Below are 24,092 nucleotides of genomic sequence, written 5' to 3'. Positions count from 1 at the left end.
GAGGTAAGGTTTGTACTATACCATTTATTCAGTTTTTGGCAAAAATGTGAATTCCATTTATCTGTTTAGATTACCATTCTATATTTGCATTAAATTTTCCCTTCGCATTTAGGAGGGTGGCATCTTAGTAATGTAGTTCATCCTTGTCATTTTATTGGTGGGAAAATTTAGATCCAGAGAGGTAAGCCATTCAGTAATCGAAGTGGCAGATTGTAGATTAGAATCTGGGTTTTTGAATCACTGGTCAGGGTTCTTTCTACCACTGAGTTCTGCCTTTTCCACATTCTTACTGGAAAAAATCTGAATCCATGTTGTGTTGCCCCTCAGATTGTTGTATTAAGAGCACAAATTTGGAAGATAACTTATCTGGGTTTACATCCCAGCTTTGCCACTGATTACTTATATAGCTGTAGGTAAGATATTTAATTTTTTTCTAAGACTTTGCTTATAAATTAGGATAATAGTACCTACCTAAGAAGTTGGAAAATGAATTTGGAAGCACTAGTGCCTGGCATATGGTAAGTGATGAATATGGTAAATATTATGATGGATTATGACAGGATAATCATATTTTTTCCTAGAAAAGAAGATATTTCTGTGTTTTCTAGTATCTCACAAGCCAGTATATATAGCATGTCTCAACTTGGGGTCCTCTTAATGTGGGTTGTAGTAAAGATTGAAATTTAAGATTTTCTAAAATAATTCTTACAGTGTTTGATTCTTTTTTTTCTCTGTCTCTCCCTTAGCCTTACCAACTGCTCTTGTGCCTTTCAACCCACTTATCTGGCAAATTGTGCCCTTCTTTTCCCATTATCATTGCAATATTGTGATTTATAAGAAATGTGTATTTGATCGTTTAGATGACCAAAATGTATTTCTCATATATATTTGGCTTTCGTCCTTAGTTCTTGGCACACAGCTCCCAAAACTCCTGGAATTTCCTGAGTTACAGGATCATCTTTTGTGATGATATTTGGTCTCTTAACCTCTTTTACAGAGCCATGAAGGTGAAGTGAATGTCTTGTTTATTTCTAACATGCTCCTTTCTACCAAGACTGGGTTTATGTTAATGAGGTGACTTTTGGACAACGACTAAGGTTGGGAGCTGATTGCCAAGGAAACCAATCCTATAATTAGAGGGTTGAAGCTTTCAGTCCCACCAACGTTGGTTGGGGAGCAGGGGCTTAAATTTTAATCAATTACCAATGATTTAATAGTTTCTATATAAGGAAGCCTCTGTAAAAACCCAAAGAGGAGAGGGTTCAGAGAGCTTCCAGAATATTTTCACATGCCATTATACCAGCCCCATATTCCAGGGCAGAAGCTGCTTTGTTCAGGATCTCACCCTATCTATCTGTATGGTCAGAAGCACAGGTCACAACTGAGGCTTACAGTTAGCATCCAAAGTAAAGGGCAGTCTTGTGGGAGCAAGCCCTTTACTTTTGGAATATGTTGCTGTCTCTTGGTAGATAGTACCAGAATGGAGTTGAATCGTAGGCTACCCGGCTGGTGTCCAGAACACTGCTTGTTGATAGTGTGGAAACATCTCCTCAACATTGGAATTGGTTGACCAGAACACCCCAGATATATTGACATTTTTGGAAATTTCATTGTTCTCAGCAATAAATGTCAACATTTTTCACCTACCCCCCCCCTTTTTTTTTAAGAGAGAGAGTGCACATGCAAGTATGGGAGGGGTGGTTGTGAGGAGGGGAAGGGGCAGAGAGAGAGAGAATCTTAAGCAGGCTCCACACCCAGCATGGAGACTGACACGGGACTTGATCTCAACTCCGAGATCATGACCTGACTGAAAATCAAAGAGTCAGACACTCAATTGACTGAGCTACTCAGGTGCCCCTCACCTTAACCCTTTTTAATTCTCTTTTAATTTATACTTCTCTTATGTAAACCTCTAAGAAGAAACAGTTTAATTCCAAATATATAAAATATTTGCATGATTATATGGATATATTTCCTATAGGTAAATATATCTGATTCTCCTATACTACTGTGATGAGAGAGGTAATAAATATGAATTTGTTTTCTATACTATTAAAAACAAAGTCTCCATGCACAAGTTGGGTGATAATACAGAAGTGACCAGGACCATAAATGTTTGAGAATACTAGTTATAATTGGAATTCTGTAAATCACATAGTAGCCACTTAACACTGTAGAGTAGTGGCTCTCAAATTGGTTAGGGACTTAATATCACAAGGGATGATTATTGAAAGTTCAGTTTGGCATTTTCACCCCAGATATATCGACTTCCATAGTTCTGCAGTGCCATCTAGCAATCAGTATTTTTTTTATTGTTTTCCATTATCATTTTATTTATTTATTGAAATGTAGTTAACAAACAATGTTACATTAGTTTCAGATGTACAACATGAGGATTTAACAACTGTATACATTATGCTGGGCTTACTACACATGTAGCTACCATCTGTCACCATACAATGCTATTACAGTATCATTGACTATATTCCCCATGCTGTACCTTTCATCCTGTGACTTATTCATTCTGTAACTGGAAGCCTGTACCTCCCACTCCCCTTCATTTTGCCCACCCCACTTCCCTTCCCCTATGGCAGCCATCAGTTATTGGTATTTCTGCTTTTGTTTGTTCTTTTGTTCTGTTTTTTAGAGACTGCATTTAAGCGAAAGCATATAGAATTTGTCTTTGTATGACTTCACTTAGCATGATCCCCTTTAGGTCTGTCTGTGTTGTTGCAAATGGCAAGATCTTGTTCTTTTCTATGACTAAGTAATATTCCATTGTGTGTGTACCATATCTTCATTATCCATTTATCAGTGGACTCTTAGGTTGCTTCCATATCTTAGCTGTTGTAAATAATACTGCAGTAAACATAGGGGTGCATATATCTTTTCAAATTAGTGTTTCCATTTTTTTTAAATTACTGAATCATATGGTTTTTCTATTTTTAATTTTTTGAGGAACCTCCATACTGTTTTCAAAGTGGCTACACCAGTTTACATTCCCACCAGCAGTGTACTAGGGTCTCTTTTTCTCTGCATCCTTGTCAACACGTAATTTTTTCTCTTCTTGATAGTAGGTCTTCTGACAGTTGTAAGGTGATATATCATTATGGTTTTGATTTGCATTTTCCTAATGATGAGTTATGTTGAGCATCTTTTCATGTGTCTGTTGGCCATCCATATGTCTTCTTTGGACAGATGTTTGTTCGGGTCCTGTGCCCATTTTTTAATCATATTATTTGGATTTTGTTAGTGTTGAATTATATAAATTCTTTATATATTTTCAATATAAACTCCTTATCAGGTATGTCATTTGCCAGTATCTTCACCCATTCAGTAGGTTGTCTTTTAGTTTTGTTGGTTGTTTCTTTTGCTGTGCAGAAGCTTTTTATTTTGATGTAGTCCCAGTAGTTTATGTTTGCTTTTGTTTCCCTTTCCTGAGGAGACATACCTAGAAAAATGTTGCTAAGGCCAATGACAAAGAGATTGCTGCCTGTGTTGTCTTCTGGTTTTATGGTTTCAGGTCTCACATTTAGGTCTTCAATCCATTTTGAGTTTATTTTTGTGTATGGTGTAAGAAAGTGGTGCAGTTTCATTCTTTTGCATATAGCTTTCCAATTTTCCTAACACTGTTTGTTGAAGAGATTTGTCTTTTCCCCATTGCATATTCTCGCCTCCCTTGTCATAGATTAATTGACCATATAGGCATGGGTTTATTTCTCGGTTCTCTATTCTGTGTCTGTTTTTGTGCCAGTGCCATAGTGTTTTGATTACTCCAGCTTTGTAGTGTATCTTGGAATCTGGGATTGTGATACCTCCAGCTTTGTTCTTCTTTCTCTAGATTGCTTTGGGTATTCGGGGTCTTTTGTGGTTCCATACAAGTTTTAGTATAATTTGTCTAGTTCTGTGAAAGGTACTCTTGGTATTTTGATAGGGATTGCATTAAATCTGTAGATAGTTTTGGGTAGCATGAACATTTTAACAGATTGTTGTACCAGTCCGTGCACATGGAGTATCTTTCCATTTGTTTGTGTCATCTTCATTTTTTTTTCATCAGTATTTTATAGTTTTCAGAATACAGGTATTTCACTTACTTGGTTAAGTTTATTCCTGGGTATTTTATTATTTTTGATGTAGTTGTAAATGGGATTGTTTCCCTAATTTCTTCCTGCTACTTCATTATTAGTGTATAGAAATACGGCCGATTTCTGTATATTGATTTTGTGTCCTGCAACCTTACTGAATTCATTTATCAGTTTTAGTAGATTTTCGGTGGAGTTTTTTCAGGTTTTCTACATAGAGTATCTGTCCTCTGCAAGTAGTGATAGTTTTGCTTCTTCCTTACCAATTTGAATGTGTTTTCTTTTTCTTGTCTGATTGCTGTGGCTGCCATTGCCAGTACTGTGTTGAATAAAAGTAGTGAGAGAGGACATTCCTTGGCTTGTTCCTGACCTTAGGGGAAAGGCTGTCTGTTTTTTACCCTTGAGTATGATGTTAGCTATGAGTTTTTCTATATATGACCTTTATAATGTTGGGGCATGTACCTGCCGTACCTACTTTATTGAGGGTTTTTATCGTGAATGGATATTGAATTTTGTGCCTGTGTCACCTTTGCAATGAGGCTTGAGCTGTAGTGGACCACTCACCAGGGGTGTCCCAGTGTGGATTAGGGGCCTGAAACTCACTGAGGTGATAGGCTAGCTAGGGCACCTGGACTCTGATCCTGTCTACATTATCAAGGTGGAAGAGGAATGTAGACTGTGGCACTCACTAGTCTCCTGACCCAGAGAGAGTTCCAGCAGCTTTGGCTTGTTCCTTTATTTCTTATAGCCCTTATAAACACATGGCTCTTCCTCCCCCCCTCCCCATCACAGAGCAGAGGAATCTCCTTATGGTCTCCCATAGTATCCCTCCCCACTGCGGTTTGCAGTGGCCACGGTGGGGCTTCCCTTTGTTGCCATGTCTCTGTTTCTCTTGCCATTCTCTGTGTCTGGCCTCAGTTCTTCAGGAGTGATTGCTCTGTAAATACATGTAGATTTAGTTTGTTCCTAAAGGAGTTGAGTTCAGGATCTCTATGTCACTATCTTGGGCCAGAAGCAGCAATCAGTATTTTTTTTTTTAAAGATTTTATTTATTTGGCAGAGAGAGAGACAGCCAGAGAGAGAGGGAACACAAGCAGGGGGAGTGGGAGAGGAAGAAGCAGGCTCCCAGCAGAGCAGGGAGCCCAATGTGGGGCTCTATCCCAGGACTCTGTGATCACGCCCTGAGCCGAAGGCAGACCCTTAATGACTGAGCCACCCAGGCACCCCCAACGATCAGTATTTTGAAGAGAACTCCCAAGTGATTCTGAGGCACTGCTCCACATCTCAGTTTGTCAAACATTGCCCTAGGTCCTCTCCAGTTTCTTAGAATGTTCTTGAAAAAGACATTGTGTGGCATATTGCTGTAGAATATATTTATTATTGATTTTTATGATCAAGAGAGGTCTGCTTAATCTTTGGGTAATATTTTTGATACTTGTTGAGTTTTAAAGTTAATGCGCTCAATTCCTGCTAGATTTACCTTTAAAATATTAGCTAGTCCTTTAATGATTCTAATCTTGATAGTAATATTCTGTGTATGACACTTTTTAAAATTTCTTTTTTATTTCAATTCTATTTAATTGAGAGAGAGTGCGCGCAAGGGAGCATGAGCAGGGGGGAGGGGCAGAGGTAGAGGGAGAAGCAGAGGCCCCACTGAGCAGGGAGCCTGATGTGGAATTCAGTGCCAGGAGCCTGGGATTGTGACTTGAGCAGAAGGCAGAGGCTTAACCAATTGAGTTACCCAGGCCTTCGTGCTTATGACTCTTTTTAAAGATGAAAGTAAGCACATGCTTGTTATTTTAAGGTAGTTTAAGTTACAATAAATAAGGTTAGATCAGTATAGGATAAGTTTTCCCAAATGTTAGATGTTAAAACTGGCCTAGTCTAGTTTGTTAAGTATAATAATAGCCAGTTAAGCTTTCATCATTTATCCAGAAAATCCAACTTCCTGAGCTGGTAACTTTGGATACTCATGAAGAGACATTTCATCATAACAGAATCATATAAAACTGAATCATTCTATACTGTGAGGCAGATTACTGCAGCTCCCTTTACTTCTCTAAAGAAATAAGGTTGAGAAAGGATGCTTACATAAGCAATAAAAGCATAGCCTACTTTGTTAATTTGCTAGCAGTTTTCCTTTCAGTATAATAATTTATGTAACGGGATAGCTGCCTTGTATTTTTCGGAACCTTTCTAAGATATCATTTTCTTTGGCCTTGCAGCTTTTAATCTCTTTAAGCCCAGTTTGTACAGAGTAATATAAGCATTAGTACTTCTGATACTTTTGTGATTTCACATTTATTTTTGCAAAGATAGTAATCAAATTTTCCTTTTTCATTTTACAGCAAATTTAAAATACAGTTATTTTAAAACATTAAAACTGCATGCATATCTGTGATGCTAGTAGGTTTTATCTTGGGTGTGTTTTATTTATTTTTTCTTCAGATTTTATTTTTAAGTAATCTACAGCCAACATGGGGCTTGAACCTACAACCCCAAGATCAAGAGTTGCATGCTCTACCAACTGAGCCAGTCAGCCAGGCACTTCTTGGGTGTGTTTTAATGTATGGCTATTTCTCATGTAATTTTTAGGACAGATAAGCAATTTTCATGCTGCTTTCCAGTGCATTCCAAGTCATGTTTATAGTATAATAATTAAATATATAGAATAATAGTATAAAACTTGGAAGAAGCTTTTATATCCAAATAATATTTTCTCATATTTGGGGAGAGGACATCATATACAACTTTTTAGTGATTTAAAAATAAATCATTTTTACTTTAGACAATAGATTTAAATATATAAAATAAGCCAGTCTCACTACTCATTTTGTGCTAAAAAAGACCAGTTATCATACTTGAGTATGTGACATTTTTACATCAGTATACCTCCTTCCATCTAAGGTACTTGAAAACCTTCCAAGGGGTTCCTAGTTTTGTGGTTTGTTCTTTCTTTTTTTCTAAGATTTTATTTATTTTAGAGAGAGTGCGCACGCATGTGTGCATACATGAGTTGGGGGGGGTGCAGAGAGAGAGGGAGAGAAGTAGAGGATTCCCTGCTGAAGGGGGAGAGCAGGGATCTCAGGAATCTGAGATTAGGACCTGAGCTGAAATCAAGAGTCAGATGCTTAACCAAGCCACCCAGGTGCCCCCTAGTTTTGTAGTTCTTGATGAATTTAAATACGTGAAAGATTCACGGAGGAGAGAAATATTAGTAGTGCAGTCTCTGAAATCCAGGTGCTTGTGCTATTTAATAATCATCTGATCTTGGCTAAGCTCTGTAACCTCCCCAGGCCCCAGTTTTCTTATCTGTGAAATGATTACAGTAAGATTTTCTACCTCAGGGTAGCCATGAGAATGAAAGGGGATAATATTTACAAAATACTCAGCACAATATTAAGTAGTTCATTTGGGTATAGATATATTTTACAAATGTCGTGTAGGTATTCTTCACATTCTTGAATCATGTTTGGATTTATCTTGAATTCCACAGAATAAGGACCAAATTCTATAGACTCTCTACATAAAAGACACCTCAGTTTGTTTCTGTTAGGTTTTTTTTTTTTAATTTCACATCTTGCTGTTTCCCTTTTCATACCTTCTTCCCACACTTTCAGGCCTTCGAACTTGTTTCCCCTGCTGGAAGTTACAAGTACAGTGAAAATCACCATCCTTTTCACCTAGAGTATGGGACTAAGAGTCCTTTGATTTTTTTTGTGATACCTTCTTTCAAAACCACTCCTTCTCCCCAACCCTCAATTCCCATAGCATTTTCTCTTGTTTCAAATATATTACTTATCTTTATGGTATGATAATTATTTTACTGCACAGCTGTCTTCCACACTGGGTTTTCCTTCCTGAGTAGGTGATTATTTCATGATAAAAATGAATAGAAAATCACACAGCTGAGCTAGTTAGAACTTTGTGTAAACAAAGTTCTAGCATCCATGTAAAAGCATCCATGCTCTGATCCTTAAAGTGCACAATCAGTGGGACATCTCTTTTGACTGTGTAGAGCAGTTTATGCTTATTTCTTGTTTTTCAAGTGTCTTTAGGGGGGAAAAATTATCCCAGTTGAATAAATCCTGCCCATTTGGTTGAATATTAAGGTATGAGAAATCATGTGTCTAAAATGGGCGCAATTTTACCTCCTCTTAAACTATACTACATCCTACCACTTAACTAGCCAACTGTACTTACTCTACTTGTTGAGCTTTTAAGGTATAATGTGTATGAGAAAGAGTCTTTTATGGAGATATACATGTATACTTACAGTTTGCAGTATGGTAGTAATCCATACTTTTCTTTTGGAAAGGAAATGTTGACATGTTGTCTATCAGCAGCGTGATTGGTATGATGTTTGCTGTTACTTTGGAATAGAGTTGAATTCAGAGAGGAAAAAGTAAACCCCTTTAAAAGAAGGAAAATTTTTCTCCATCACTAGAACAAAGAGAGCTTCCACCAGAAGCAGCAGGAATTAATTATGGTTCTGACGATCTGCCACCTTTTTTGGGATATGTAGGTAGCATAGTCCTTTCTTACTTTTGGACTTTCTTAATAGGGTGGGAAAGATTCTAATTTAGTAGGAGCTGTCCCGTGTGGTTAGAAATTTTTAAGTTCGTGTTGCTGAAGACTGAATGGTAGGTTTCACCTATTCATTGTAATGCACACATTCATTTTTGCCTACCTTTCCTATAATCCTAGATATAAACAAATTGCTAAATATACCAAACTGACATTAGTTGAGAACAATTGGGAACTTTCCGTTATAAAAATCAGTAAAGCAAAAATACAATGATAGGAGACTGGAATCAGAAAAAACATGCACTTTTCCTTAGTATTCATATTGTCTGAAATAAAGCAAATGAACTAACTTGACAGGCATTGATAGTTACAGGGAGGGAGGTCAGAAGTTTTGGAGAAAAGCGGGCATAGTAAAACATGGATCCTATGGCTTAATCACCTATGTTTACATCTCATTATTTAATATTTTACTTGGGAAAATTACTTAAATTCCTTCTACCTCAATTTCCTCACCTATCATATTCTTGGAACAGTGACTGCCACAGTAAGCAATCAGATGTCATTCCAAACAAGGAACAGTAAATAAAAATTGTTTTTCATTAATCATTAATATAAGATACATGAAATTCCATTGATAGTCTTTATTTAGAATGCTGTATTTGATATTTTATTTCAAACTAACAAGTATTTAAAAGGATTTTTTAGGTTCTCTTATGACTGGCAGTCCCTCTTACTCTGTTTTTCCCATGAGGTTTTAAAAGATTTCAGCTACAGGGGCACCTGGGTGGGGCAGTCATTGGGTGTTTGCCTTCGGCTCAGGGCGTGATCCCGCGTTCTGGGATGGAGCCTCACATCAGGATCCTCCCTTGGAAGCCTGCTTCTTCCTCTCCCACTCCCCCTGCTTGTGTTCCCTATCTGGCTGGCTGTCTCTATCTCTGTCAAATAAATAAATAAATAAAATCTTAAAAAAAAAAAAAGATTTCAGCTACAGTTTCTCCTTCCATAGTGTTTTTCAGGAACATTATTCTCAGATGGGGAAGTAATGCTGAACCTAACAGCAAAAGTAGATGTACAGAGCAAGTAAGTTCACTAACTACTGAAATAACTGATTTCTCTTGGGCTTTCGAGTTAGAGTTTGATTTGAATTCTACACTATCGATTCTTCATTTAATAGCCAATATTTATTGGGTATCTTACACACAATGATGAGTTGAGGACACAGTGATGAGCAAAACAGACATAAACTTTATCTTCACAGAGCTAACTAACATCTGCTAGCTTTAACTTGGGCAAATTACCTTTTTGATCCTATAAAACGTAGATGATACCTACCTCATAGAATTGTTTGGATGAATTTAAATGAGATAATATTAAAAGAATGTAGTGCATGATACTGGGACATGGTGAGTACTGAAATGTTAATTCCTTTGCCTCCTATTGCAAATGGACAACAAACAATCAGTTAATGGGATGGAAAGAATATAGTGGAGGATGCATTGAAACTTCTGTAATAGTCTTGTAATGAATTGTACTCAGGAGAGTTTTCGAAAATTTATAATTTGGGAAGTTACAAAACTTGCTTACTTAAATCTGAAAGTGGAAATGATGGTAAGGCAGAAATATGTGGGTATAAAATATTTAAAACTTTTTTAACCTATAAAAACAATGTTTTACAACTTTTTCTAAAACTTACTTAATAGCTTAGGTTGGTTTCAGATGCTTTATAGGTATCAACTCATTTAATATTCTTAAGAACTCTGTAAAGTAGTTGCTATGATTTCTTATACTTTATAAATAAGGAAACAAAGGCAGAGAGATTAAGCGCAAAGTCTCACTGACACTAAGTAGTGCTTGGATGCAACTCCTAGAATCTGGTTCTAGACTCCATACTCTTCACCACTATGTTATGCTGCCTCCAAAAGAAATAGGAGTTTTTAACATTGCCTCAGTATTCTCATTATTCTAAATACATCTTTTCCTGCTCATTTATTCACTGAGACATTTTTCTTTTATAATCTTTTAAAAAGCTGTCATGGATGCACTGGTAGAAGATGATATCTGCATTCTGAATCATGAAAAAGCACATAGGAGAGACACAGTGACTCCAATCTCAATATATTCAGGAGATGAGTCTGTTGCTTCACATTTTGCTCTTGTCACTGCATATGAAGACATCAAAAAACGACTGAAGGATTCAGAGAAAGAGAACTCTTTCTTAAAGAAAAGAATAAGATTTTTAGAAGAAAAGGTAATTATTATCTTTATTTTATGACTTAAAGAATAATTCAGAAAACTTGAATTTTTAAATATTTTTCTATCCTGTCTTCCCTGTGTGTACTAAGTTGCCAAGGATAACTCACAGCTAGTCTCAAAACCCAGTACTTCTTATACTGTGCTTCATAGGTCATGTACATGGTGAATATCTGTAGAATAGGATTTGGAATATATTTTTGGAATATATTTTTCTTGGAACATTTTTTTCTTTTTTCAGATTGCCTTACCTTCACGAGCTGTATTTTATTTAAGATTTTTAAATTTTTGCAAAAAATGATATGCCAAAAAAGGAAATTAAATGTCAAAGGAGTAAGCTCCTATAACATTGTTCTAATATATAAAAACGTCTTCACCAGGACTGACATCTTCTTTACCTCAACATTCTCTTTTGTTCTTGAACACACAAAATAATGCTTTTAACTGATAAATTAAGGTCTTCTGTTTACCTTTCTCATGCAGAAACCTGACACTCTTAAATGTTATAAATATATAAGCTGATTCCATTATAAATCATCATATCTGGTTGGCTTTTTGTACTGGGAAATCTTCATCACTCATCCTTTTTTTTTTTTTTTTTGAGTTTTAAAGGTTTTTTTTGTTGTTTTTTTAAGATTTTATTTATTTATTTGACAGAGATAGAGACAGCCAGCGAGAGAGGGAACACAAGCAGGGGGAGTGGGAGAGGAAGAAGCAGGCTCATAGCAGAGGAGCCCGATGTGGGACTCGATCCCAGAACGCCGGGATCACGCCCTGAGCTGAAGGCAGATGCTCAACCGCTGTGCCACCCAGGCGCCCCTTGAGTTTTAAAGTTTTAACTTAGTTTTATGTTTCTTCAGATTAGGTCAATGTATTTGTATTTTATAAACAGCAACTTCCCCAAAGGGGAAGGAAATGGATTCTTAGCTGCCAAGGAAATGAATTATCTTGTTATAAAAACTTCAGGATGGGCTTGGTAGAGTTTGATTCAACTAGGAGAAATAAGAGAAAGGAAGTCAGTTGTAAAAATCATCATAATTTCTTTATATTCATATACATTGTCTTTAATGCTAATCAAATAAATTTGTGATACAATTGGATAGCATGAGAAAAGGTAACATTTTGGAGCTTGTAGTTATGCTTATTTTAAAATTAAGTAGAAAAATGTGATTTGGTGTAGTTAACATTGGAAATATTTCTGTACTTTGTGACCAACAATCCTATAATTTCTATTCTGGAATAATATAGTATTTAATGAACTATCACATTCTTTAAAAAGTCAAGTATACCTTAATTTGGTATTTTTTTTTTTGATGATGGAAATGAAATACTAGCTTGGAAAACACCTAAGTACTATAAAAGAATGATGTACTGTTTTAGTATGATGAATTAATATATGTTATAAACCGAAAAAATACCGATTAAGTAAAAGCATAAAATAGAAGACTTTAAAAATACTTACCTGTAATTTTTTTGCTTTCTTAATCAGTAAGGCTTACTTGTTGAAAGTGAAACGTTCACTTAATTAGAGTCCAGTCTTTATCCCTGAATTACAAAGAAAAGTAAGGTGTGGAGCTAGCAAAAGACTGGCTTCTTTTTTATGTTTGTTTTGTAGAATACCTTCTTTAAGCTTTCCCTTCTAATTTTATACCTTTAGCTTATAGGAGCTCGATTAGATGAAGAAACAAGTTCTGTGGGACGTGAACAAGTAAATAAAGCCTATCATGCATATCGAGAGGTTTGCATTGATAGAGATAATTTGAAAAGCAAATTGGATAAAATGGTAAGTTGTTTTGAAAACAATCTCTATGTATTGCAAATAAGTTTGCTTCTTCAGGAAGTTTAAAATTAGAAATAAGAGAAATCTTTACATTTATTAAATAAAAAATTGAAAACATACATCCTTAGGGCAAAAATAGGAATTTTTAATGCTGATATTTATAACTTATTTCTGTACAAAATATGTGTGTATGTAATGATGTTTAGGAATTAAGTATATCTAACACCACTAACTTATTTTGAAAAATCATGACATGGTAGAATTTCTCAATGTGTTTTTAAAAGAAAAAAAGCCAGTGAGTATGTTCTAAGTTTGAAAAAGAAAGAAAGAGATTAGTGAAAAACTGGGTTCATTTTCCCACCTTGCTTTTTAAAGGCCTAAGTCTGTTTTTTTCATCTACCTGAAAATTAATATATATATCAACCTATAGATTTTATTGAATGTAATTTGGCATTTTCCCTACTTAACTAGAATAAAGACAACTCTGAATCTTTGAAAGTATTGAATGAACAGCTACAATCTAAAGAAGTAGAACTCCTCCAGCTAAGGACAGAGGTGGAAACTCAGCAGGGTATGCCACTTATTTGTTACAAATATTATAATGGAATCAATATAATTTTCCATTTATGTGTTATATCCATTATCGGTTTTCTGTATCTGTATGCTAAGGCCTTAACTTATTTTATAATTTTAGGCTTACATTAATTTCTCTGATCTGCTTTCACCAAAATTCAACTCCTTTAACTTTTCCTTAGATATAAATTGCATTTTTCCTAGAGAAAATTTGATGGTTTTTATTCAGGGCTAGTTTGTGATGAAGTAGATGAAGAAAGTAGAACTCCATCCTTGTCAGAACATCTTGCCTGCTGGTATGTCCCGGCTCTTCCTTTCAGCTGAACTTTTGCCAGCTATTAGACACACTGTCATGGAGTAGTTACGATTATTTTTTCTTTTTTTAAATTTCTGAAGGTTGTTAAAATGTGCAGATGAGATGCTGGAGTGAATAATTAGTTCTGGAGCATATTGCTATTGGTCTGTTCCCATGAACATTCTGATGAGACAAGCTGAAGAGTAGGCCTCTGAGAGAGACCTTTTGATAAAAGTTTGAGACAAGCTCTCTTACAGTAGCTGGTTGGGGCTTTCTCTAGGTAGACTAAAGAACTAAGTCAAAGGTAAATCAGTATCCAGTTGTATTGAGTTTCTGCAGTAGATGTTTATGAGTAAATTGTTTTGATGTCATGTTCTAGGCCTGATGGTCATACTTTATACTCTGAGGGGACTAGATGGAGTAGAGACGTGAGCTTCAGTTTCCTCACTTCATTTAATTTTTATCAGTGTCTTAACCTTGACTTATGTATTATTGACTTGTCAACAGTTTTAGCATGTGTTTGATTAGTGTTGTATATTTTAAAGTTCCAGACTGACAAACTTGTACTTTAACCTAAACAGAAAATCAGGGATAGTAATGATTAATACATTCTGAAACAAGATTGGTAGGTTTCTTATTCTCATTAGCATAGATTTTCAAAAGTAATTACTGTTTTTAAAAAACTGTTAGTTGTGCATGTTTTATATTAGTTTTTGTATTATCTACATTTTACTGGTATAACCTTTATGGAATTGCAACAAATGTAGAAGGCAGAAATAACCATTTTAATGTCCATCCTTTTTTTAGTGATAAGGTATTTAAATCCACCTTCATCAAACTGGGAGGTGGAAAAGTTGAGCTGTGACCTGAAGATCCATGGTTTGGAACAAGAGCTGGAACTGATGAGGAAAGAATGTAGTGACCTCAAAATACAGCTACAAAAAGCCAAACAAACGGTACTACAGAATTATTAAATTGAGAAATTCAATATTCTGTGTATGTTATCTATAGGATTTATAACTAAGGATTAAATGATAGAGTTAACGTATATTATAACTACCTCAAGAGTTACATTCTCTGAAAAATTTATCTTTATCTTCCTTTTTAATCATTTTGTCTAAAATCTGATATACTGTATACTTCTAGCATAAGCCCAGAATTATAGAATTTTATTGTTTTAAAAAGCTCATTTTAAAAATGCTTTACTAGTTTATTTATTGATTTATTAAAGCTGTTCCTTTTAAACCCCTTTTTCTTCAGTTTCCTTAAGTCATTTCTTTTTCTGTAAAGTTGAAAGAGAACTCAGGTTTTAAGTTTATCATTTTAATTTAATAATTTGATTAATATAGACAGCACAAGAGACAACTTAGTTTTTAGAATTCTTAAAAGAAAAAACTTGACATACTGATTTTCAAAAGTCTCAATACTTTTGGGGCAACTTTAATTTTCAGCAAATAGCTGAGATTTTAAGAATTGGGGGGAAAAAGTAAAAACAAAAAACCCTGCTGAGCTACTAAAGTATGGTTAGCCTGAAGTCATCCACTAAAACACAAGCTGCCTCTCAGGTTCTCACCAAGTCTGTTTTACTAATACTTTACATTGGGTTCTAACAAAGTTGAATGTAAGTGTCTAGATGTCATGACAGATAGTCCGGAAGAGAAAAAGAAGAAATGTAGAGAAAATGCAGTGTACCAAATGCAAAGTTTAAAATAGTTGTTACAAGAAAAGTTTAGTAGTCTAGCATCAAACAGCCATTATATACACTCATGTATTTTAAATAAGTTAACCAGTTAGATAATTATTTCTCAGCTTAATCATTTTGCCTGTCACAGGGCAAACCCCATTGAGGACCTGTGTCACCTACCCCAGGTTCCTCTTGGGATGCCAATAACTGATAAAGACACTACTTCCCATATTCCCTTACTGCCAGCCAGGACACTGCCCTTGAATCCCAACTGTCCTTAAATGGAACTGACAGTTCTTTCTCTATAATGTAGTCTTTATTGAAGGTGACCCACCACTTAAGGATAAGCCAGGCATTAATAATATAGCATTCCACCTTGGCCTTGGCCAAATGAATTCCTCTGAACTGGACAATGAGAACTTGTTTTCAAGCCCCCAGACCTGATAAAGGGGAAACACTACAGAGATTACTGTCAGTTCCCATTAGGGCAAAATACTTTTTTTCCTACATGACATCTGAAGTTAATTTCTGTCCCCCCCTTTGAACCTCTGATTACATGCAATTCTTTCAGAGGCTTCCAGTATCCTATCCCACAAGCTCAGGTGCCATGGCCCCTGAGAAGCTAGCTAGCTGGCTGGCTGGCTGGCTGGTGTGCTTGCTTGTTTATTTATATACATTTTTCTTAATTTTAATTTTCTAAAAATTATAATTCCAGTCTAATTAACATATAGCATTATATTAGTTCTAGTTGTACACTTTGGTGATTCAACAATTCTGTACTAACTGCTTATCCTGATAAATGTACTCTTAATCTGCCTCACATATTTCACCCATTCCCCCACCTCCTTTTTGATAACTATCTATTCATTTTTTATAGTTAAGAGTCTGTTTTGTGGTTTGTCTTTCTTTTTTTGTTCATTTGTTTTTTAAATTCTGCATATGAATGAAATCATGGTATTTGTCTTTCTCTGACTGGCCTACTTTGCTTTATTTGCATTATGCTCTCTAGATTCATCCTTGTTGTTGCATATGACAAGATTCCATTCTTTTTTATGGCTGAGTAATAGTCCCCCGTGTGTGTGTGTGTACAGACACAGACTCATGGTAATTCTATTTTTAACTTTTTCAAAGTGGATTACACCAGTTTGCATTCTCACCAACATGCATGGGGGTTCCTTTTATTCCTCATCCATCAACACTTGTCTCTTGTTTTTTGATGTTAGCTATTCTGACAGGTGTCAGGTGATATCTCATTGTAGTTTTGATTTGCATTTTCCTAATGATGAGTTATGTTGAGCATCTTTTCATGTGTCTGTTGGCCATCTGTATGTCTTCTTTGGACAGATGTCTGTTTGGGTCCTATGCCCATTTTTTAATCATATTCTTTGGATTTTGTTAGTGTTGAATTATATATATTCTTTATATATTTTCAATATAAACTCCTTATCAGGTATGTCATTTGCCAGTATCTTCTCCCATTCAGTAGGTTGTCTTTTAGTTTTGTTGGTTGTTTCCTTTGCTGTGCAGAAGCTTTTTATTTTGATGTAGTCCCAGTAGTTTATGTTTGCTTTTGTTTCCCTTTCCTGAGGAGGCATACCTAGAAAAATGTTGCTAAGGCCAATGACAAAGAGATTGCTGCCTGTGTTGTCTTCTAGTTTTATGGTTTCAGGTCTCACATTTAGGTCTTCAATCCATTTTGAGTTTATTTTTGTGTATGGTGTAAGAAAGTGGTGCAGTTTCATTCTTTTGCATATAGCTTTCCAATTTTCCTAATACTGTTTGTTGAAGAGATTTGTCTTTTCCCCATTGCATATTCTCGCCTCCCTTGTCATAGATTAATTGACCATATAGGCATGGGTTTATTTCTCGGTTCTCTATTCTGTGTCTGTTTTTGTGCCAGTGCCATAGTGTTTTGATTACTCCAGCTTTGTAGTGTATCTTGGAATCTGGGATTGTGATACCTCCAGCTTTGTTCTTCTTTCTCTAGATTGCTTTGGGTATTCGGGGTCTTTTGTGGTTCCATACAAGTTTTAGTATAATTTGTCTAGTTCTGTGAAAGGTACTCTTGGTATTTTGATAGGGATTGCATTAAATCTGTAGATAGTTTTGGGTAGCATGAACATTTTAACAGATTGTTGTACCAGTCCGTGCACATGGAGTATCTTTCCATTTGTTTGTGTCATCTTCATTTTTTTTTCATCAGTATTTTATAGTTTTCAAAATACAGGTATTTCACTTACTTGGTTAAGTTTATTCCTGGGTATTTTATTATTTTTGATGTAGTTGTAAATGGGATTGTTTCCCTAATTTCTTCCTGCTACTTCATTATTAGTGTATAGAAATACAGCCGATTTCTGTACATTGATTTTGTGTCCTGCAACCTTACTGAATTCATTTATCAGTTTTAGTAGATTTTCGGTGGAGTTTTTTCAGGTTTTCTACATAGAGTATCTGTCCTCTGCAAGTAGTGATAGTTTTGCTTCTTCCTTACCAATTTGAATGTGTTTTCTTTTTCTTGTCTGATTGCTGTGGCTGCCATTGCCAGTACTGTGTTGAATAAAAGTGGTGAGAGAGGACATCCTTGTCTTGTTCCTGACCTTAGGGGAAAAGCTGTCTGTTTTTTACCCTTGAGTATGATGTTAGCTATGAGTTTTTCTATATATGATCTTTATAATGTGGGGGCGTGTACCTGCTGTACCTACGTTATTGAGGGTTTTTATCATGAATGGATATTGAATTTTGTCAGTTGCTTTTTCTACATGTATTGAAATGATCATATGTTTTTTATCCTTTCTCTCGTACATATGATGTATCATGTTGACTGATTTGGGAATATGGAACCACCCTTGCATCCCAGGAATAAATTCTACTTGATCTTGGTGAATGGTTTTTCTTAATGTATTGTTGGATTTGGTTTGCTTATATTTTGTTAAGGATTTTTGCAGGTATGTTCATCAGCAGTATTGGCCTGTAGTTCCCTTTTTTTTGTAGTATCTTTATCTGGTTTTGGTATCAGGGTAATGCTGGCCTTGTAGAATGAATTTGGAAGCTTTCTCTTCTAATTTTTGGAATAGTTTGAGAGGAATAGGTATTAATTCTTCTTTAAATGCTTGGTATAATTTGCCTGTGAAGCCGTCTGGTCCTGGACTTCTATTTGTTGGGAATTTTTTGATTAATTATTCAATTTCATTGGTAAGTCATCATTCAAATTTTCTGTTTCTTCCAGATAAAGTTTTGGGAGTTTATATTTTTGTAGGAATTTCTCCATTTCTTCTAGGTTCCCTAGCTTGTTGGCATATTATTTTTCAAAATATTTTCTTACAATCCTAGGTATTTCTTGTGTTTTCTCTTACTGCTTTTAAAATTTATCACTACCTTTTGCCATTTTTAGTTATTATAATGTGTCTTGCTGTGGACTTCTTGAGATGATTTTATTGGGGGTTTCTGTGCCCTGCTGTATCTGGATTTCTGTTTCTTCCCCAGACTTGGGAAGTTTTTAGCTCTTATTCAACTTTTCTGACTCCTTTTCTTTCTCTTCTCCTTGTTGTATCCCTGTAATGCAAATGTTATTACACTTGGTGGCATCACTGAGTTTCCTAAAACTGTTTTCAGTTTTTTTTCATTCTTCAGTTTGATTGCTTTCCATTACTCTGTCCTCCAGGTCATTCATCCTTTTTTCTGCTTTCTCTAGTCCACTATTTTTAGTGCATTTCTAATTTCAGTTGCTGAGTTACTATTTTTTTATCATTTCTGTCACTTTTTTGAGGGTTTCGCTGCGGTCTTCCACTCTTTTCTCAAGTCCAGTGAGTATCTTTATGACCATTATTTTAAATTCTCCATTAGGCATATTACTTATCTCTGTTTTGTTTAGCTCTCTTTGCTGTGTTCTTGTCCTTCTTTCTTTGGGGACATAATCCTCTCAATTTTGTCTGTTTCTCTGTGTTAGGAAAGTCACTGTGTCTCCAGCTCTTGAAATAGTGGCCTTATGAAGAAGAGCTCCTGTTGTGCTCTGCAGTACAATGTCCCCTGTTCAGCAGAACCTCATGTTTCAGGGATGTCTCCTTTGTGTGTTGTGTTACCCTACTGTTCGGATTAAGCTGCTTTTGCCTTCAGTCCAGTTGTCTGCAATGGCTCTCTTTGTTGTGACCAGGGTCTGGTCCCTGTGTTGTTAGTGAGCCAGTTTGGGTCCACCTAGGGCTTGGCTCAAGGCAGACCAGGCTTTTCCCAGACAAAGTAGCACTGAACTTCAGGGTACTTCCCCTGTGTTGTGCCTTCAGAAGCTTTTGTTGGTGAGCTGGCCCTATAGCCAGACCACATGTCTATCCTGCTACCCCCTGCACTGGCCACAGCTGGACTGGTGTGTGTGTGGTTATTGTCCCCTCTCTTCAGGGCAGAAGTCCACTTTGGAGCAGTGTTGGCCCTGTCACGGCTGCCTACACACTGCCTACAGACCTCTTCGGATGGGCTCTGGCCAATGGCATATTGGAAGAGGCAGGTTCACAGATGAATGTATATATACCATAAGGGTATATGGTATTAGCAAGGTTTGATGAGGTCTACTCTGAGGGGGGAGCTGGAGCTGCTTTTGAAAACTGCTTTCTTGCTGGTGGGGGTGAGTCTGCAGAAGGGGAAGGGGAGTGCATGCAGTGCCAGCGAGGTCTGTGCTGGTCTGCTGTGGGAGGGTACCTGCTGCTGCCCAAACCTGTGGAGGCTGGTTGGGTTGGAGAGGGCAGGTTTGCAGAAGCATGTAGGGCACGCTGTTAGCGACCTAAGTGGAGAGCGTGCTGCACTGGTTCCCACATGTGTCCATGTAAATAGGATGGGAGCCCAGGGAGGGAAATGGCACCCACCAGCCCTTTGTTCTTGGAGAAGTCTCCCAAGGATCCCTGCTGCTCCAGCACATGTTCTTGAGATTAGTAAACTTACCTCTCCCATATACCGGAGGCATTTTTTAAAGTGCTGCTTCTATGCTCTATCTTCTTGGGGCTGATTATGCTGTCTCTTTAAGGGCTGGGATTCTGTTTCCTCTCATCCTCCCTTCGCTCCCAGAGCTGAGCCCACCAATTTGTAAAGTCCCAGGTGTTAAGCCTCACTGATTGTAAGAACTGGGGTAATTTGATTTTCAAAGCCAAATGTTAAGGGGGTATGTTTTCTCTGTGTGTGTTCCCCATACCTGGGTTGGCTGGTGTGAGGGTCTGTTTTTCTCCCTTCTCTGTGCCAGTGGTGTCCCTCCCTCCTGCAGACAGTCCTGTGGGTGGGTGTGTTTAGCTCCTGCCTGCTCTTCCTGCCTCTTCAAAATGGCCGCCTCTTTACGTTCTGCTGTGGAGAGTCTGTTCTGCCAGTTCTCTGGGTTATTTACACTGACGTGGTTGTATCCGTGGAACGAGGTCAGCATAGGATCCTCTTACTCTGCCATCTTCTTTTAGAAAAAAAAAGGCCTCTGAAGATTTTATTTATTTGAGAGAGAGCACGAGATGCGGGGTTGGGCAGAGGGAAAAGCAGACTACCTGCTGAACAGGGAGCCCAATGTGGGGCTCAGTCCCAGGACCCTGATCATGACCTGAGCTGAAGGCAGGTGCTTCATCAACTGAGCCACCAGGTGGCCCTAGAGGCTTTTTTTTTTTTTTTTAAAGATGTGATTGCAAGAAAGGATCTGTACCTTGAAGCTCTGAATTATAAATGTCAGTAAATAGATTTTCTTTGAAAGGGAAATGATAGCTTTTTACATAATGGATATTTCCTTAGGAGGAAGCAGTACCATGGCATTGTAAAAAATTTGGCTCATAATTATGGTGTTGCTTATTAACTATGTAACATTAGGAACATCATTTAATTCTTTTGAACTTGTTTTCTATAAAGTAGACTTTTAAATATCTGTTTTTTCCATAAAGATTAGGTAACGTGTAACACATTTAGCACAATGCCTAGTATATAGTGGATTCAGTAAGTCAGTGTTTCAAAAAAAACTTTGTGTGTGTTAAGGGGGGGTGTGTGTGTTGTAGTTCAGTTCTTATTAGTTACTCTTTTCCACTAGATGGTGCTAGGGGATAAATTTGCTTTTAGTTTAATTCATCTATCATAAATCATAGAAACAGACATTTGAAGGTAGAAGACACTTTAGAAATTTTTTGCTTACTGATGAAATGGCATTTGAAAGACAAAGAAACAAGAGTTTAATAAAGGGGGAATTTTTAAGAAACAATTTAAGACTTAATTCTCACCTTTATAGAAATTTCTTTGGCAGGGTGAGTGGGTGGGATTTAAAACTTAAAAATGCTCACAGCTAAGATCAAGGAAGAGTGGAATGCTTGATATAAACTTATCAGAGGTTCCAAGTTGAAATCTTGATGTTGTGAGATGTACACTTTTAAATTTTATTCAAAGGTATTGCTGATCAGAGTCCTCTTGGATGTGGAAATCAGAGAGCAAGTCAGGGAGAAAAATTTATGTTCACTGTATTAATCTTGCTTATATCTACTATAGCTATATTTACAAATATTTTTGAGGTGGTATTTTCTGTGAAACATTTTATAACATCTTTTAAAGTGTGAATAGCATCCCTGCATGGACATAATAATGAGGTTTTTATTGTTGTTTTTATTCAGTTGATTACTGTTTGGTATTAATGAGATCAAGGTTCCAGGGTCAGTTCCACTATGGCCCTTTTTAAACTTTCCCCAATATTCCAGTCATTTATATTCAGAAAAGTTGATCCTTTGGGAAAAAAGACACTAGGGGCAAAGAAGTTTAGAAAACATTAGCTCTCTAAAATGGAGTTGGTGTAGAGTTCTAAGGTACCTAATTATAACCCATTTAATGATCCACAATGTACTATTATATATACCAAAGGTTCTGAGAGGTCCTAGAGTGTAGGAACCTGTTTAACTCGAACAATGTTTCCCAATATTTTGTAACCATGGGCCCCCGTATCTGTAAAACTTCCATATCATAAGGCACTAGTTGGGAAGCAGATCTATACTTCTTAACAGTTACAACTTTTAAACTTTTTTTTTTTTTTCTAAAACAATTATGACAGGATCCATCTCAGGAAGACAATCTAAAAAGCAGCGATCTCCAAAGACTGAGCATTTCAAGGTATGAACATTTTTCAACATTCAGAAATAATATATTCTTCTGTAGGCCACTTTGTGTAGTTTACCTAGATTTGTTATGATTTAACCTTAAAAACCAATGGATACTATTTGGGTACTGCATGTAATCTTTAATCACAGTGGATTTATAAAAAACATCTAACTGCTCTTCAACAGTTGGCTTGAACTTAAGTAGTAGAAAGGTACATATTGCGAGGCCTTAAAATTTTTGAGCATTCAATATTTTAGAGCTTTAGGGAGCTAGCCGTATAGAAAATACTCTATAATAAATTCTGATTTTGCATGAAGAATTATACATTTCCTTATACAGTAATACCGTGTAGTCTTAAGGGCAAACTTGGACCACCTTAAGTCTTTGTTGTAACATGAATTTTAAGATAACTGTCCTCGGGTTAAAAACAAAAGTAGCTATAAGAGTTCATGTATATTACTTTAACCCTTTTTCCCTTAAATATATGTCATTTTTACTTAAGTAACATGTACAGTGTTTCAGATTATCTTATTTTACATCCCTTCTGTATATGGATACTTTCATCCAATGAAAAACAGTGAGTTGACTTCATTGTTGGATCATTTGGCTTTCAGAGTTTACTAAGCTAAAGTAAATAATGTGAAGTGGCTCCTACTTCTATCAAAAACCTAATTGAGAGAAATGATCAACTAGGGCAAACAATTTGAGGATTGCAGCCAATCTGGATCCAGGGGGTAGCCAAACTTTTTGGATCAGCATACTTAGGCCTTGTGGGTCATAACATCTCTCTTGCAACTACTAAACTCTGCCATTTGAACAGTTCTGTTATACCTTCAGTTTCGTCTAACTTCACAGCAAGGAAGTTTTTCCTTTTTAAACAGTGTCTAGATCAGTGTCCATGTAAATTATCTCTGAAAGTTGTCTTTAAGATATATTTATTTATTTTAGAAAGAGAGGAGTGTGTGTGAGCAGGGGGAGGGGCAGCGGGAGAGGGGAAGTGGACTCCCCACCGAACAAGGATCCCGACACAGGGGCTCTGTGTCAACCACCATGAGATCATGACCTGAGCCGAAAACAAGAGTTGGATGCTTAACCATCTGAGTCACCCAGGCACCCTGTGTTTCTGAAAGTTTTCTTCTTTATCAAAATTATCTTTTCTCCTGTCAACCTAAGTTTCCCCTCATTTTGTTTTATTTTTCAGTTTTATAAGCTTCTTCAGAACATTTTTGGAAAGCAGGGAACAAATATGTTAGAATCAGAGTACGTTAAATGAAAGGGCTATGTATATTATATATTAGAGGTAATTGATACAGATTGACTTCTGCTTCCATTCATGGGAAATTTTACATAATTTGGATCACATCTACTGAGAATAATTCAAAAAGCTGCCCCTCCCTCCCGCCCAGTGTCTCTAAAGACATCATATAACTAACGAGATAGTGAGGAATGTCTATACCAGGATTTAAGAGGATAAAGGTACAAGGAGATGAGTCTAGCTTTTGAGGCTGCCAGGCTATATAATTGGGGCTTCAAAGTGCAGTTTTGAATTCTCTAAACCTTAGTATTAACTCAGTATCAGCTGAGAGAAACAATTTTTAGAAAGATTTGCCTTAAGTTCACTCGAAGAGATACTTGTATGCTGAAAGAACTGTATAATTAAAGCATGTCCTGATGGCTTCCTAGTGCTCAAAGTTTTACACAGGTTGGTTTGCATTTATTTTATGGAAACTATGGATTGTAAAACTGATTAGGTTTCCCTTTTTTGGTAAGTAACTAGAAAACTAATAACTAAATTTGTAGTTTAAAGCCCTTGGTAGA

General features: G+C 36.4%; 1 protein-coding gene across 4 annotated transcripts in view; it reads left to right on the top strand.

Moving 5' to 3' along the window:
* AZI2 (5-azacytidine induced 2) overlaps positions 1–24,092 on the top strand; it is a 35,517-nt gene that overhangs the window by 3,090 nt on the left and 8,335 nt on the right. For 2 of the 4 annotated variants that reach the window (XM_008709478.2, XM_040636886.1), the window contains exons 2-7: positions 9,616–9,689; positions 10,637–10,857; positions 12,517–12,642; positions 13,111–13,210; positions 14,315–14,463; positions 22,228–22,286. In XM_008709478.2, the coding sequence (XP_008707700.1) occupies positions 9,677–9,689; positions 10,637–10,857; positions 12,517–12,642; positions 13,111–13,210; positions 14,315–14,463; positions 22,228–22,286 (668 nt within the window). In that variant the 5' untranslated portion in view covers positions 9,616–9,676. The remainder of the gene's footprint in view (positions 1–9,615; positions 9,690–10,636; positions 10,858–12,516; positions 12,643–13,110; positions 13,211–14,314; positions 14,464–22,227; positions 22,287–24,092) is intronic. The other 2 variants (XM_008709482.2, XM_008709488.2) reach the window with 2 other exon arrangements.

The sequence above is a fragment of the Ursus maritimus genome, unplaced genomic scaffold, assembly GCF_017311325.1.
Source record: "Ursus maritimus isolate PB19 unplaced genomic scaffold, ASM1731132v1 scaffold_20, whole genome shotgun sequence".
Taxonomy (NCBI): Eukaryota; Metazoa; Chordata; class Mammalia; order Carnivora; family Ursidae; genus Ursus; species Ursus maritimus.
This window is presented reverse-complemented; position numbering and strand designations above follow the sequence as displayed.